Source organism: Mobula hypostoma, chromosome 25 (genome assembly GCF_963921235.1).
Source record: "Mobula hypostoma chromosome 25, sMobHyp1.1, whole genome shotgun sequence".
NCBI lineage: Eukaryota > Metazoa > Chordata > Chondrichthyes > Myliobatiformes > Myliobatidae > Mobula > Mobula hypostoma.
In genome coordinates, this window is record NC_086121.1 from 30,115,943 (window position 1) to 30,132,749 (window position 16,807).

The window sequence follows — 16,807 nt, forward strand, 5'->3', positions numbered from 1 at the left end:
AGGCCTGCACGAGGTTGTTGCAGATGCATCCAGCAACTTGTTGCTAGGATATTTTCAGGACTCCTTTCCATTTCCCCCCACCCCGGCTGAGAGGGATGAATGACTTTCAACTGAGTGGTGAAACACTCGAACCAGCCTTTAATTCACAACCATAGTAATTAGACCAGTTGGAATTGATTGTTTAAGGGCAGCTTTAGCTTCTCAGAAATATCTTTTTCATTTTGCAAAATAGAAATGGGTATCCCTTCAGGACAGCGTGATTTAAATTTGGAGATCAAAGGTGACTGCTCGACTCCCAAAAGACACTTCCAATGACAGTCTGCCATTTCCCCCACGTTGTTACTGGATGACTTGATTTCAGCTTTGTTGACTTGTGTTTGTCTTTTGAATCTTGCTCAGTCTTCTGCGAAGAGCCTTCGGGCGACCATCGCGGAAGCTTTCGATCGCCTGCACCGTTTCTTGAAGGAGAAACAGAAGTCGATGCTGGAGGAGCTGGAGACCGACACAGCCCGGACGCTGAACGACATCGAGCAGAAGATCCAGCGTTACAGCCTTCAGCTGCGGGAAGTGCAGGAGGGAATGCAGATCCTGCAGGAGAAGCTTGTTGAATCGGACAAGCTGCTCTTCCTGGAAGGAATTAACATGACTTTAGAGAGGTAGAAATGATGCTTTCTATTCATTATTAGTCATGGTTATACTGTACATTTGCTCCTTTGAATCTGTGCCAATTATCTGCAAGATGTGAGGCCCTTTTCCCACAGCCTGATGTGTAGTTTTGGGGTCATCTATGCCAACCACTATACTCACTCAACTACTAATACTGAGATCCCTTTTGAAAACCCTAGTTAAATCTCTTGCCACTGTCCTAGGGCAGTTCAGTCCAAGTGTGTTAACTACTTGCTGCCTTTAAAAAGAATTGTTCACGTCCATTGGTTCTCACAGCAGGTTGGAAAATTTGTTAAAGAAGCATAGAGGATCCTGGGGTTTTTAAAAAGAGGTATAGGGTGCAAGGGTAAAGGATGTCAGGAAGAACCTTTATATAACAGGCATTACTTAAGTAATGCCTTTTTAATGGGATGATTGATTAGATTTGGGTATATAGTGCCAGGGGCGGTAATGTAGGTGGATCCATTTGTGGCATTCATAAAGGTGCTGGATATTTATCCCAATTGGGGTGAGGGAGGAGGAGTGCGACTAACTGGATTACTCTTGTATAGAACAGGAAGGCCTCCCTTTGTGATGTAAGCATTCTGTGATTCTCTCAATCATCACAATTTTGGGATGTATGTTAAAATGGATCAGGGGGTGGCATGGTAACGTGGTGGTTAGTGTAAGACTATTACGACCCCAGTGACCCAGATTCAATTCCACTGCTGACTGTAAGGAGTCTGAATGTTTTCCCCATGATCATGAATTTCCTCCGGATGCTCCAGTTTCTTCCAAAAATCTTTGGGTTAGAAGGTTAGTTGGTCACATGGGTGTGATTGGACTGGAAAGGCCTGTTATTATGCCCTATCTCGAAATAAAATCGATGAGTCTGCATGCTATTTTTGCCTTCCTCTATCTGTGATCGTGCTGTTAAATAACCTGGGGCTGTAATCCTTAGTGACACACTTCTGCTGGAGATGGGGTCTGCTGCTAAGTCCGTCAATAGTGGTATCAGTCAACTCTTTGTGTTTTCCACGCCCATCCCGGGTCTCTTAAAACCTCCTGGAAAGTTAATTTTTTTGCTGCGGTAGATGGTAGCATGTCTACTCATGGCACATTGGAGTAGCTAGTGGAGCTGCAGCCTCTGAGTTCCAGTGACCTGATTCCATCCTGGCCACTGATGCTATCTGTGCAGAGTTTGCATGTTCTCCCCGGGACTGGGTTGGTTTGCTCCAGTTGCTATTGCTTCTTCACAGATCCCAAAGATGAGTGAGATGATTGACCACTGTAAGATATCCCTTTTGGGTAGGTGAGTGGATGGTAACACGGAGAGAACAGAAAACAGAACTGGGTATCGAAGGGCACTGGACCTGTTGGAATAAAGGTCCTAATTTCTATTATGTCTCTGACTCCATAACTCATTGGAATGATCCCAATCCACAGCAGTGTTTTATCACTGTACATTATGTTGTACATTGTACAATATTAAAGAGGATGCCAGAAGTATCTTCAGATACATGAAGTGTATAAGAAAGGCAAGAGTGGATATCGGATTGCTGGAAAACGATGCTGGAGAGGTTGTAATGGGGGACAAGGAAATGGCGGACATACTGAATAAATATGTTGCATCAGTCTTCACGATGGAAGACACTAATAGTATGGTGGAAGTTCCAGATGTCAGGTGTCATGAGTTGTGTGAAGCTACCATTACTAGGGAGAAGGTTCTTGGGGAAACTGAAAAGTCTGAAGGTAGATAAGTCACCTGGACCAGGTGGCGTACACCCCAGGGGTTTGAAACAGGTGGTTGAAGAGACTGTGCAGGCATTAATAATGATCTTTCAAGAAACACTAGATTCTGGAATGCTTCCAGAAGAATGGAAAATTGCAAATGTCACTCCACTTTTTAAGAAGGGAAAGAGGCAGAAGAAAGGAAATTATAGGCCAGTTAGTCTGATGCCAGTGTTTGGGAAGATTTTGGAGTCAATTATTAAGGATGAGGTCTCTGGGGTACTTGGAGGCACATGATAAAATAAGCCATAGTCAGCATGGTTTTCTCAAGGGAAAATCTTACCTGGCAAATCTTAAGGAATTCTTTGAAGAAATGGCAAGCAGAATAGACAATGGAGAGTTGGTTGATGTTGTGCACTTGGATTTTGAGAAGGCCTCTGAGTGCTGCACATGAGGCTGCTTAACAAGCAACGAGCCCATGGTATTATAGGAAAGCTGCTTGCATGGGTGAAGTGGTGGCTGATTGGCAGGCAAAGAGTGGAAATAAAGGGAGCCTTTTCTGTTTGGCTGCTGGTGACTGAGGGTGCGCTTACAGGGGTCTGTGTTGGGACCGATTCTTTTTAATTGTTTGTCAGTGATTTGGATGATGGAATTGATGGCTTTGTTGCAAAATTTGCAGATGATATGAAGATATGTAGAGAGACAGGTAGTTTTGAGGAAGTAGAGAACAAATTAGGAGAAGAGGCAGAGAAGTGGCAGCTGGAATACAGTGTTGGGAAGTGTATGGTCATGCACTTCGGAAGAAGAAAAGGAAGGGTTGACAAATTTCTATTTGGAGAGAAAACACAAAGATTGATGATTTATTGATCCTTTAGGAAATTAGTGTCACAGTAGCATTACAAGTGTACAGAAATATAAATATTAGAGAGAAGTAGAAAGAATAAAAAATAAGTTACCGCAAACAGTCTAACAGGGGGCTTCATCACTTTCCCAGCTATAGGTTGAATCATTATAGAGCTTAATTGCTGAGGGTAAGAATGACATCATATAGCATTCTTTAGCGAAGCATAGTTGTCTTAGTCTATTAATAGAAGTGCTCCTCTGTTCAGCCAAGAAGGCATACAGAGGGTGAGAAACATTGCCAGGGTTTTCCGTAGGGTCCTTTGTTCTACCACAGCCTCCAGTGTATCCGGTATGACTCCTAAAAACAGAGCCAGTCTTTCTAATCAGTTTATTGAGCCTATTGGCATCACCTGTGTTGATGCCATTGCCCCAGCACACCACCGCATAGAAGGTTGAATTGGTGAAAACAGAACTGGTTGAACATATGAAGGAGAGGCCTGCATACTCCAAAGGACCTCAGTCTCCTCAGAGGAGAGGTGACTCTGGCCCTTCTTGTACACAGCTTCCATGTTGGTGCTCCACTCAAGTCTGTCATCCAGGTGCACCCTGAGGGACTGTAGGTCCTCACCACATCCACGTCCTCGCCGTCAATAGTAACAGGAAGCAATGCAGGCTTAGTCTTCCTAATGTCCATCACCATCTCCTTTGTCTAACTGATGTTGAGCTGCAGATAATTCAGCTTGCACCATTTGATGCAAGCTGAATTATCTGGTGGGTGGGTCCTCCACCAGGGCTCTGTATTCATCCCCTCATCCTCCCTTTGTACACCCAAGTATGCTGAGTCATCAGAGAATTTCTGCAGATGACATAAATCAATGTTGTATCTAAAATCTGAGGTATACAGGGTAAACAGGAAGGGAGACAATACAGTCACCTCTGGGGCCCCAGTGCTGCTTATAGCCGTGTTTGACACACAGCTCTGAAGCCAGACAAACTGTGGACTGCCAGTCAAGGAGTCCATTATCCAGGTTACAATGGAAGATCCAATCCGCATTGAATGGAGCTTTTCCCCCCAGCAATGAGGGCTGTATGGTATTGAAGGCATTTGAGAAATCAAAAAACATGATCCTCCCAGTGCTGCCCTGCTTATCCAAATGGGGAGAAGGCTCTGTTCAGCCGGTAGATGATAGCATCAATGACTCCAATGTGCTCCTGGTAGGCAAACTGCAGGGGATCGAGGGCTGATCTGACCGGGGTCATAGGTGCGCCAGGACCACCCTCTCTAGGGTCTTCATGATGTGTGAGGTCAGGGCCACTGGACAGTAGTCATTCCAGACTTTCGGTTGGTCCTTCTTGGGTACAGTCGTGACCCCTTCTAGGCTGAGACTGAGATTGAAAATGAGCTGGAGACGCTCCTTCAGGACCTTGGGGTTTCACACCATCTGGTCCCAATGCTTTGCCGCATCTAAGCTTCCCCGTAAGATGTGAAGGTGAGTCCATAATGACTGGGGGTGGGTGGAAGTGAAGGTTGAGATGATAGCAGTTGGTATGTAGAGGTGTGGATGGTAGGTGCAGGGCAAGGAAGGGATGTATTCAAGGGTAGCCTGTGTTGTTCATCCATGGTTGAATTGGAGGAGGGAGGAGGGGAGGCTTTGGTGCTAAGGGAGAACTGGGTGCCTCTGCGTCTGGGATGGTGTGCTAAAGGGGCTGCGAACAGAAGGACAATTGTCAAGCGTATTGAAGAATTGGTATAACTCATTAGCCCATTCAAATCTCTACAGCCAGGTTGATTGAAGCCAGTGATTTTCCTCATGCCTCTCCACACCTCCTGTGTACTACTCTACTCTAGCTTGTTCTCCAGCTCTCTCCTGTATTCCTCTTTAGCCACCTTGATCTTCTCCTTTAGCTCCCTCTGCACACGTTTCGATTCCTCCCTGTCTCCTGATGTAGAGGCTCTCTTTTTGTGGTTGAGAAAAGGGACTTGGGAGTCCTTGTGTAGGATTCCCTAAAAGTTAATTTGCAGGTTGTCTCTGGTGAAAAAGGCAAATACGATGTTCGCGTTCATTTCAATAGGACTAGAATATAAAGGCGAGGATGCAATGTTGAGACTTTATAAGACACTGGTGAGGCCTCACTTGGAGTATTGTGAGCAGTTTTGGGACCCTTATTCTTAGGGGATGTGCTGAAACTGAAGAGGGTTCAAAGGAGGTTCATGAAAATTATTCTAGAATTGAATGGTTTGTCATATGAAGAGCATTTGATGGCTCTGGGCCTGTATTTACTAGAATTCAGAAGGATGAGTGGTGACCTCATTGAAACCTATTGAATGGTGAAAGACCTTGATAAAGTGGATGTGGAGAGGATGTTTCCTATGGTGAGAGGACCTAAGACCAGAGGACACAGCCTCTGAATAGAGGGGCGTCCTTTTAGAAAGTTGATGAGGAGGAATTTCTTTGGTCGGAGCTTGGTGACTCTGTGGAATTTGTTGCCACAGGCTGCTGTGGAGGGGCAAGCTATGTACATTTGAGGCTGAGGTTGATAGATTCTTGATTGGTCAGGGCATGAAGGGGTACGGGGTGGTGGTGGGGGGAGGCAGGAGATTGAGACTAAGAGGAAAATTAGATCAGCCATGATGAATTGGCAGAGTAGACTCGATGGGTCAAATGGCCTAATTCTGCTCCTATATCTTGAGGTCTTATTATGAAATAAGAATTCAGTTGTGTGCCAGAGATTGCTGCTATTCTGCCGCTGTAATTGCTTGTATGATGTCAATGACCAAATAAAGAATTGGAGAAGTTTTATTGTTGCATGCACCAAGATGCAGCAAAATATTTTGCCAATAGAGCAATTATTGGCTCAACAATTCCTCTACAGCAGTTTCTATGGATATCGGTAAATCCCTTCCCATTACAAGCAAAAGCTGATGAGCAGCCTGCAAAATGTCTTCCCACCCCACTGACTAACAGGTGGAGAGTGGATATGAGAATGACCTGATGAGGTATTGCTGATTTTTTTTTCCTTAAATTGTAGGTGTACGCACTAAAGCAGTTCCAAATATTCCAGCCATAGTACTGAAGATTCAGCTGGAGTCAATAAACAATAGTGTGATGTGGATGCATTTACTGTTCAAATGCTTCAGAGACGAGTGTAGGGCCTGGAAGATGGTTATTGGCCATAGACTTGTTTTGGTGGTAGGTGAATTGCAGTGCGTCACGCAATCTTCAACACTTAAATGTAATTGGGTTGTTGGTGAAGCAATACTAGTTATTGGAGAGTGAGAAATTATTTTTGAACTGGGGTCCTAGAAGGATCAATATTAATTTCCTGGATATTAATATATGATATCTGTCCACCCACTCCATTCAGGTTAAAGGGGAAGATCCATGAAACCAATCTGACTTATGAAGATTTTCCAACCTCCAAGTACATGGGTCCCCTGCAGTATACCATCTGGAAAGCCTTGCTTCAGGACATCCATCCAGGTGAGCAGTGATGAATGAGGTGATCTAAATCTACGAGGGTGACTGTCAGTCACGGATGGGTGCTGCAGAACATTACATGAAACTCTTCCTGTTTGCCCTCTCAAAGATGTTGACTCAATAGTAGGATACAGTTCCACAGGTAAAGATGACTGTCAGTACTTCTCCAAGGTCTAAACCTGAAACGTTGGCTGTGCATTCCCCCCCCCCCCACGGCCTTCTGAGCTGCCTGTCCAGCTGAGTTCCTCCAGCAGATTGTGTTGCTCCAGATTCTAGCATCTGCAGTCTCTCATGTGTCTGTTAATTTTGTGCCTGATTATTATTGAGCAGCTTCTCGATCATGGAGATTAAACTCACTGTCCTGTAGTTGCTGACATTGTCTTTATTTAAAGAAGAACTGGAAGAATACAAATACTTTTAATGCATCAAGCCAGTCTGGAGGAGCGGAAGAATTTTATTAGTAATTCCACAATTTTTACCCTTGTTTTAGCTACCTTGGATGTGTCCCATCTAAAGTTGGTAACCTATCCAGATTTCACAAAGCTTTGCTAATACCTGTATTTTAACAACATCTAGCCTGCCCAATATTCTGACTATTTCTTCCTCTTTGTTTTGGATTTTGTGAAGAAGATGCAAAGTGCTCATTTCATATTTCTGCCGTGCCCTTTGTATTTATGCATATATTTTCCTTTGGTCCTTTTTCAGCACTATCTTTGTACTTCTATCACAGTCTGAGATCGGTAGAAGAGATTCGATTCCCTTTTATATTAGCTATTTTATATTCATTGCAATCTAATCCTTTTTGTATTTCACGGACTTCTTACATATTTTAATAATCTAACTGCTTCATTTTGCTCTCTTCTACCCGGAAGCTCTGGTGATAGCTGCCCTCGCGTTCCCTCGAGTGGGAATGTACCTGGATTGTTCCCAGACCATATCCATTTAGACTGCCCTTTGTTCAATTATACTCTTGCTTGCCAAGATGAGTTTAGTCCGGCCAGATCTATTTTAAACCAATTGAAAATGGCATTCCTCCAGTTATGTATTTTTACTTGAGTTTTTTTTTCCATCTTGAATCAAAACCATATGCTACTAAGTTCACTGTTCCCTAAAGCTTTCCTGCTGGTTCTTGTACCAGTCGATTCACTTTGTTCTCTGGACTTGGATTCACAACATATCTGTATTCCTTTAAAATTAACACTTCACCCAGCATCTATTGCCACTTGTGGGAATTCCAAGTTTCCATTACTTTCTGGATGAGGAAGTGATTTCTAACTCCAGTTGATGGGCTTGGCTCTGATTTGGATATGTGCTCTACACATCAGCACACACTAAGGATGATCTGAAGAGTTTTAAATTAAATTGGAAGGTTTTATCGAAATGGATTGTTTCACAGTCAACACTCATAGAGTGAAAGAGTTGTACAGCATAGAATTGAGACCTTGGGTCCACTTTGCCAATACTGGCCTTTTTGCTCATCCACACCTAATTGCCAGCACAGTCTCCATTATCTTAGTATCCAAGCTTCTATGCTAAGTCACCTTATCCTTCTCTAACTATGATCATTTCTAACCAAGCAGACTGACATTCATTAATCATCTGTACCATAGATCTTCAAAGTATCAAAAAGTTTTAGCGAAGAATACATTAAGCTTGGCTCTTGCAGAATGCAGCCTGTGCTGATATTCACTGCTTGCTACCATCAGGGAGGAGGGTCAGGAGCATGAAAACCCACACTCAATGTTTTAGGAACAACTTTCTTCTCCTCCGCTATCAGACTTCTGAACATTCCATGACCACTGCCTCATTATTTTCCTTCCGTTAATTTTATGTCTTCCCCTTTACTGCTGCCTCAAGACAACATTTCACGACATATTAGTGACAAACCTGATCCTGATTGTGGACTCTCCATTGCCATATGCATTCGCTGACGAGAGTATTAAAGAACCAATCAGTGTGCTGTGCACAGTGCCAAACCCTTTGCATGCTAAATGTGTCACATAGGCTGACCAGAATTGAGCCCACCCAGAAATCTTTGATAATTGCTAAACCATGCCTGGGGCTGGCCATCTGTCGAACTTCCTGGATGCATTCGACTGCTTCTGATGTTGGACCTACGTGCTTTGGGAGACCCAATCTTCCAAAGAATTACAGTGGTAAAAGCTAATTCTTGAATGTGGCATAACCAGCTCTTGAGCAAAAATTGGATCCAATGGATATAATGAAAATTATGATGAAGTGCCATCTGGTGGTCACATTGTTGTTCTAACACTGCTTCCTCCCATTACAATCTGGCATTAGGGTGGAGTAGGCTCTGTTTACGGGCACATGATAAAGTTAAGGGGAATGCAATTATTAAAATGAGTCAGTTTTTGTTTGTTCTCAATGATTAGTGTGACCATTTTGGTGGGGATGCAGGGGGTGAATGCTTGATTGAAAATATCAAAAAATCAATACTTTCTGAAGTGGAGAGTAACAAAAATGTTCAGGAATTTATAATCTAGTGTTAACTTAGTGGACTCCAGTTTTGTGATTCTATAATGCTTTATCAAGAAAATCAAGACTAACATCTGGGGCACTGAGACTCAGAAGTCTGAATCAATCTTATCTTCTGAACCTTTTGCTCTTGTTGTGTCTTGTCAAAAGTCTCAACATTCATATTGTGGTAATCGGTGATGTTGCAGGACTTGAATCCACTAAACATGCTAGAAATTGTTCAGGCTCATTCATTGTAAGAGAATTTTTCATAACATTATGCTTGATTATCTCTGGCAATTCAAATGAAACCTGATTTTTTTTTTCTCTCTCCAAATTTTGATTTAAAAGTCTGCAATGTTTTTTCTCTTTCAACTTCGTGTTCTTCCTGAAATAAAATTCAGTTAAATATTTTAATAGATTCTTCTAAGATTTTATGTAATACATCTCATGAAGTATTTTTTAACTGGATTGGATGAGGTGATTTGCTGTTGCTTGCCTCAGTGACCTTGAATTACCCGCAGTCTCTAACAGCCACAGGTATGAGTGCAAAGACGCACAAGTATTTGTAGGGCAGGACAGCCAGGGGGTCTAAATAATCACCAAGTGCTCTTTGTTCACTGGTGTCTGCTTAATCTAGTTGTTGCCTATTTCAACATATGAATTTACTAATTGTGATCTCATTGCAAAGTTCTTTAATGCCAAATTATGATTTTTGAGCTCAAACTTTGTCCCAGGTCAGGAACCAGCCAAACCCAAGGGAGAGTCTCTACACTTGAGAACTACCAATGTTGCCAATCCTTGGGAATGAATGAGATCCAAGCTGAGGGGAAAATGGGAGATGAGATAACATTGCCAGACATTAAAACTGATGACTCTGGAATTTATAACGAAGCTTTTCGTGGATTTGTACATGAATGGTGGTCTTGCAGAGACTATAATATTTCCCCAGTGGGATTTCTGGGATTCCATGTGTATCCTTGGTAGAGGGTGGATATACTTGATGGATTCCCCTAATCTAGATTAATCTTGAGAGGAGCACTGTTAATTCTGCAGTAAATAGATCTCCTATTCAGTATTGGTTTAGCATATCAGAGATGGGTGAATGGAGGAGGAAGGGTGAAGGAGAGGAGACCCCTCTGCTGACATACAAAAATTGAACTCCACCCCGAGACAGCCAGGATGGTGGCAGGGAGGTATAATCATGATAGGATTAGGGATTCAGCGCCCTGGAAGAAATATCATCCAAGTTCACTGACTTAGCTGAAGTAGACTAATCATTGGCATTACCTGTGCCGGAAAATGCTATTCAACATGTCGATACCAAACGAAGGGAGAACTGGATGAAGGGATCAAACCTGGGGGTTGGTGGCAAGAGACTTTGAAACAGTTTGAAAACTCACTGCGGTGAGTGGATGATGGCGTGGGGAAAATATTTCCAGAAATAAATCTCAACAAAAGAGTTACTTTTTCAGTGACAGCCATCTTGTCTTTGAGCCAGAGGGCTGTGGATCTAGGATTTGCCCTGGAAACGTAATCGCATGACCCATGTGACATATATAGTGCAAATCTGAGTGCAGATATTAACTAACTGGCCTGTTCCCTGGTGGGTATCAGAGATCACATGGCATGATGTTGAAGCAGACCAAAGGGTTTTCCTTTAACCTGGCTAATATTTATCCATTAAGGAACATCATTCCAGAAACTAGATCTTCAGACCATTATCATTGCTTGTGGGAGTTAGATGTCCTCAAATGGATTGCAGGGCTTTCAACATTGCAACAGTAATTCGGCTGGATTGGCTGGGAAACCTTAGGGAGGTTTATGAGAGATGCTTTTTAAATTCAAGTTCTTTCTCCCTTCTTATGGTGAAAATGGTGTGATATGCAATTATTCAAAAATGGGGGGGGGAGAAAGGGATTAATGTAGAATTAGAGGAAAGATTTAACATATTGTTCAGTAGCGATTGAAGGTCATTAGCGGTAAGTCTGTATGTGCAAACTGATTTGAATGCTGAATCATGGCTCTGATTTTCTTTGTCCACAGTACCGGCGGCACTGACATTGGATCCCATTACGGCACACCAGCGGCTGATCCTCTCTGACGACTGCACCATCGTGGCTTATGGTAACCTCCACCCTCAGCCTTTGCAGGATTCCCCAAAGCGCTTTGATGTGGAGGTCTCTGTCCTGGGGTCTGTTGGCTTTGACAGCGGCGTCCACTACTGGGAGGTGATGGTGTCCGAGAAAACGCAGTGGATGATTGGCGTGGCGCTAGAATCCGTAAACCGGAAAGGAAGCATCCAGATTCAGCCTTCTCGAGGCTTCCATTGCATTGTGATGCACGATGGCAACCAGTATAGTGCTTGCACTGAGCCCTGGACCCGGCTCAATGTCAAGTCCAAGCTGGAGAAGGTTGGAGTGTATTTTGACTACGAAAAAGGCCTCCTGATCTTCTACAATGCTGATGACATGTCCTGGCTGTATACCTTCCGTGAGAAGTTCAGCGGGAAATATTTCCCTTACTTTAGCCCGGGGCAGAGCCATGCCAATGGGAAAAATGTACAGCCCTTGCGGATCAACACTGTCCGTATCTGAAATTATATACGATGGGATAAAACCAGAGTTCCCTTTTTAATTCCATTTCACTTCCCATCCATTTTTAACTTAAGGTGAAGGCCACTTTTGTTTTCTTGAATTTCCACACTGGCACAGTTGAGCCAGCAGCTGCCGGTGGTGGCATGTGTCATTCTAACCCAACCCTCTGGTAAGGGCAATTATACTGTCTTATGACACCTCTTCCTCAACTTTGTTCTCTTCTTTCCCTCCCAGCACCGGCCCCCCCACCACCCCAGCCCCGACCAACCTGCTTCAGTGACTCTCTGTTTTCCCACAATATGGAATTTGGAAAAGCAAGACTATCTCCCTCAAATGCAGTTTGCACCTCATTGGTTTTATGTCTGGGCTTTATGTAATTTTTTACATTCCATTCCCAGGTGGCCCCCATTGCCTGAATCCCGATCACCTGAACCTAATGACCCAGGCCCCAGCATCAGGTTAAATTTTGGGGCTTGTACAAGGTGCACAGATCTCCCCCAGAGTCGTGCTTGCCTGCCTGTCTGTGCTCCTTATGTGTTTTCTTTCAGAGTCGGTTGTCTGTAATTCCCACCTGTGCGGGTGGTTAAGTAAATTCTTCAAATGGATGATGCATAAAGGACATCTAATCTGTTTGATAGATTGTAGCCAAACAGCAGATTATTTGGCAAACTGTGAAATCTTAAATAGCTTATCGTATTAACTTGCGTGCTTCATTATTGGGACTGTATGCACGTCAGTCAATGATTTGGGATCCTCCTGTCACTTAGGTTTGTCTTAGATCTTCTAATGTGGAATTTTGCTTGTATACAATCATGGATCCAAGGCATCAATGTACTTTTGCTTGGGTACACTGTGACTAACTCTATCAGTGTGTCTCTATGAAACTAATTGTATTGTTTACTCCCCAAGGACTGGGTGGTGAATGCAAACCTGTCTTAATCTGTCAAGACCATTCATGGTACGGTTGGCTCTAACAACACTTTCTTTATTTCTGGAAGTGGAAGCCTTCACTGGCTTTGCTCTGGAGTCAGATTGGGCCCTGATTCTTCACTGCAGCCTGTGCGGTGGTGCGAAGCTTCTGCTGCAGATCAATGTTTAAAGTCCTAGCATACGTGCAATTGGATTCTGGTTTGAATTTAACATGGACGTTGATAGACTTAATTTATTTTCCCTATTCTAGCCACTTTGGATGATCAAAACCTACTTTGAAATGGTGTGGTTGGAAGCAGAGAGTGCTCTGTGTGTAAAATGGCCTGCTGTGGAAAGCACTAACCAGCTGGCTAGTGGAAGGGCCTATGAATGGAATAAGGCTGCCCCAGTGAAGCTGGGGTTATTCCCAATCTCTGACATGTACCATCTTGATCTGGAAGTCCTTGGTGCAGTGGTAGAGCAAGTGTTTCTCTTTCCTAGTGCTGAGATCTCTTGTCCTCAGCATTAAAAATATTTGGATGTTGTCCCTGTTGGTTTAGGAAATTGTGTATATTTTGTTCAGCTAGAACTAGAATTATTTTCTAACTCCCAGCAGATCATTTCTGCCATCAAACTGATTCCTATTAGCCCTCCCTAATGGTTTTTCTCCCCCCAAGGTCAGCCTTCTAAAGGGTCAGATGTGGACAATTTCTGTAGCATGAGCAGCCCATTTCCTTAATTCTTCTGATCAGCTGGTTTTATCAAGGAGCACAGCTCCACAGGCAGTAGATGCTCTTCAATCCTTGCTGTAATACGCTTGAGGTTTGGCTGCAGAACCCTTTACAAACAATCCCAATCCTATCCTTGACAAACACTGCCATGTTTAACATGTGCAGCAGTGGCATTTAGATGTGGCAAGAGACAAGGCATCTAATACTTTTTAAGGTTTCTGCCTCAAACCCAGGGACATTGAAGCCTGTTATGGTTAATTTCTCTCTCAACAAATTGAGTGAATAGATCCAAGACAGCTTGAGCCCTTCAGCCACTTATTGAACAACTCAATAGACGAGATGAGGAGTTTGTAGTCGAGGTTCACTGCTTAGTATTTTGATGAAACTTGGTAGCCTGGGGCTACTGAGAATCATTAAACCCCTTATTTACCTTTTTGGTTTTTGTTTACTTGAGTATATTTATTTTAGAAGTTCTAATTATTCATTTTATTTCTTTGATGTATATGTGTTGGCTCAAAATAAGCCAACATTTGCTGCTATTTTATGTTGAGGTGACTTTTCAGGAGTTAAGGTGAAACACTACTTGTGATAATTACTCCTTTCCTACCCATCCACCTCCCTCATAATCAATACCACACTGAGAGGGAAGAGCTAAAAATAATGATTTAGATGTGCGGCAGTGGTGTGATGCAGAACCCTGTTTGGCGGTGTATTATCTTCTATCTGTCATAAAGCCTGCCTTCAATCATGTGTCGCATAAAGACAGCAGGACCAAATTCAGTGGAAGAGGAACTTCCACTGGTGATGTGTCAGCTCCCTTGCATCATTGTGTCTGAGGTCAGCTTGACAACGTTAATATGAAGTACCTTTCTTGTTCCCTGCAAAGCTGTATCACTGACTCAGCGCGTAGTTCTCTGCCTTTGAAGTTTTGTTAATATTAAGCACGATTTCCTGCTGGTGTTTACCTTGGCTCCTTTGTTTCAACTGCCACTCGGGACAAAAAAACACCCTGCTATGGTAAAACCTTTGAATCTGATCCCCGGATTAGCTTCCCTTCCATCTACTTGGTTTATTAGTTGATCTGGCAAAGTTGATGTTGCACCTCTTCATTTTACACAGTATTGTCACCTTTGGCAATCTGTTGTAATCTGGTATTTCATCCAATTATTCTTTCGTTATGTGAACCAAATTTAAGTTCTTGAAGATCATTTGACTGTAAAGGGCATCACACTTGATGTCTTGGTCCTGTTCTCACTGAAAATCAATTTACACACTTTCCAGAGAGCTGCACCGTTTGTTAGTCAAGGTCATTGAGGAGGGATTTCTTTCATGTCTCTTTTATTGACTTTATGCTACATTGGATGGTGCCATTTTCAGCAGGTTATGGGCAAGCAGTTCCTGCTCAGGTCCATCATGTGAGCAGAATAACTCAGTTTAATTAAAGAAGCAATCAATATGCAGCAAGTATGATATTTTTTAAAAAAGCTGCTATTCAGTTAAAGGCTGAGTACACAACTGCATAATAAATGAATTTAAATATAAGCCATATTAAATAAACTATTATTGAGCTTACCAGTTGCTTAAACAAAATGATATTTAATAAGTGTCATCTTTTTAAAATTAGGATGCAATATTTTCTCAAATATTTATCTGTTCCACGTGTTTAAAATCTGAAGTCTGGCCTGACTGGATTGTGAAAGTTGTATTGAATTAATGGTCTTGTTGTGCTGTATTTATTGGTCTCAGCAGATTATTTACAATTGTAACATGGCTGTACAATCAGTGTGACATTGCTAGCTTTTATGTTACCTCCAGGGGTAAGATTGAGTCTGCACAGAGCTGCAAATCCTTCCAAAACTAATACCCTGATGGGAGTACACCTCTCTAGTGCCATTAACAGAGACTGAACATTTCTGAAACAATCGGAATTGCCAAGGGTTTGGTTTTGCACCTGGGTACAGCCTAATTTAGGGTGCACAGTGCAGGTATATGCGATTTACATTGATGTAAGCTGAGACCAACCTATAAAATCAGCTGTTCCAAGTGAGTGACTTTAAGGGTCTATGTTTGTCACACACCAGGTTAGAATTCATCACATGGAATGTTAACAGACCAGTACTGCTTCTGGAGGAATTATTGGTGTTGGGATATGCATGATGGTATTCTTACCTTGTTGGTTTTAGACCTCCAGAATTGTACACTCAGTTTTTTTTCTTCTCCCCTTGAATGTGCCCCTCAATAAAATTATGGGATGCTGCTTACATGTTTGGCATACTGTTATATTTTCATTTTGATTCTTTGGAGGTTGGGCAGTTTTCAGAAGTGCAGTAGCACCTCTGGGGCGGGGGACTGCCCTTCGTTAATAAATACAAGCTGGCAAAGTTGCCTATTGCTGAATCAGTAGCATGGTGCTGCTGACTCAGTTCAGGGGTATATGCAAGGGCATCCCTGCCCCCCCCCCCCCAACCCAGCAAACATTAAGCAGGCTAAAGACTTGCATCATTTTATGTGTGTAATATTTTTGGATGTAAGGTGCTCCATCAACAGTCGGAAATGGTTATTTAAATTACTGCAAGCACACCTGGCTGGGTGACAGGCAGTCGCAGAGAGAGATAGACACAGGTAGTCATGGTGATGGAGATGTTATGGATCAAGAAATGGGCTCATGGTCAAATAGCAAACTGAGGTTAAGCTTCAGACAGTGACTAGGGAGGATATGAGACCATGGTCAGTGAAATGAGCCTGCAGCAAAGTTTTAAACATCAACTTGGCCCATCCAGCAATTCCCTTCCCCCATTACCTACTTTCATCCCTCTGCTGGTTCTATCCACCTATTACCCATACTACACATTAGATTTCAGCAATGTTAGCATTTTGTTTTCACCTTTATTACCAACCTAGCTATTTCTATCTTCAACTCCCTTCCCACCACCTGGCTTCATGTACTTTTTTTATTTTCCCGTGTTTCTATCTACCTCTGACTCTCAATTCCTCTTCCCACTGGTGACCTCTCCTTGGTTCACTTATTACCTACTGTCCCATTTCAATCTTCCCTCCTAGTCATGACACACGGTCTCCACTGGAGCTGTTGACAATTCCTCTCCACTGTTAAATTGACTGAGTTCCTCCAGCAGTTTGCTTGTTACGTTAGATTCCATCATCTGTAGTCTTGTCTCTAAAAATTACAACAGTTGAACTTTACACAACTCCAAAACAAAAATGCTGTTTAAAAGAAAACATTAATCCATAGGGGAGTATTGGCTAGAAATAGGTGCACTTTCTTATGTCAATCAATTTTAAATGAAGGTCTTCCATTTGGCTGCACATTTTTCTAGTATAAAACCCCAAATGATAACTAATGCAGTAATCAATTCATTTCCAGTATGGATTTTCAACT

General features: G+C 42.7%; 1 protein-coding gene across 1 annotated transcript in view; it reads left to right on the forward strand.

The window, feature by feature from the left end:
* trim62.1 (tripartite motif containing 62, tandem duplicate 1) overlaps positions 1-15,662 on the forward strand; it is a 106,469-nt gene extending 90,807 nt beyond the window's left edge. The window contains exons 3-5 of the mRNA XM_063033011.1: positions 400-656; positions 6,586-6,701; positions 11,220-15,662. Of these exons, the coding sequence (XP_062889081.1) occupies positions 400-656; positions 6,586-6,701; positions 11,220-11,770 (924 nt within the window). The 3' untranslated portion in view covers positions 11,771-15,662. The remainder of the gene's footprint in view (positions 1-399; positions 657-6,585; positions 6,702-11,219) is intronic.
* The last annotated feature ends 1,145 nt before the right edge of the window (positions 15,663-16,807 follow it).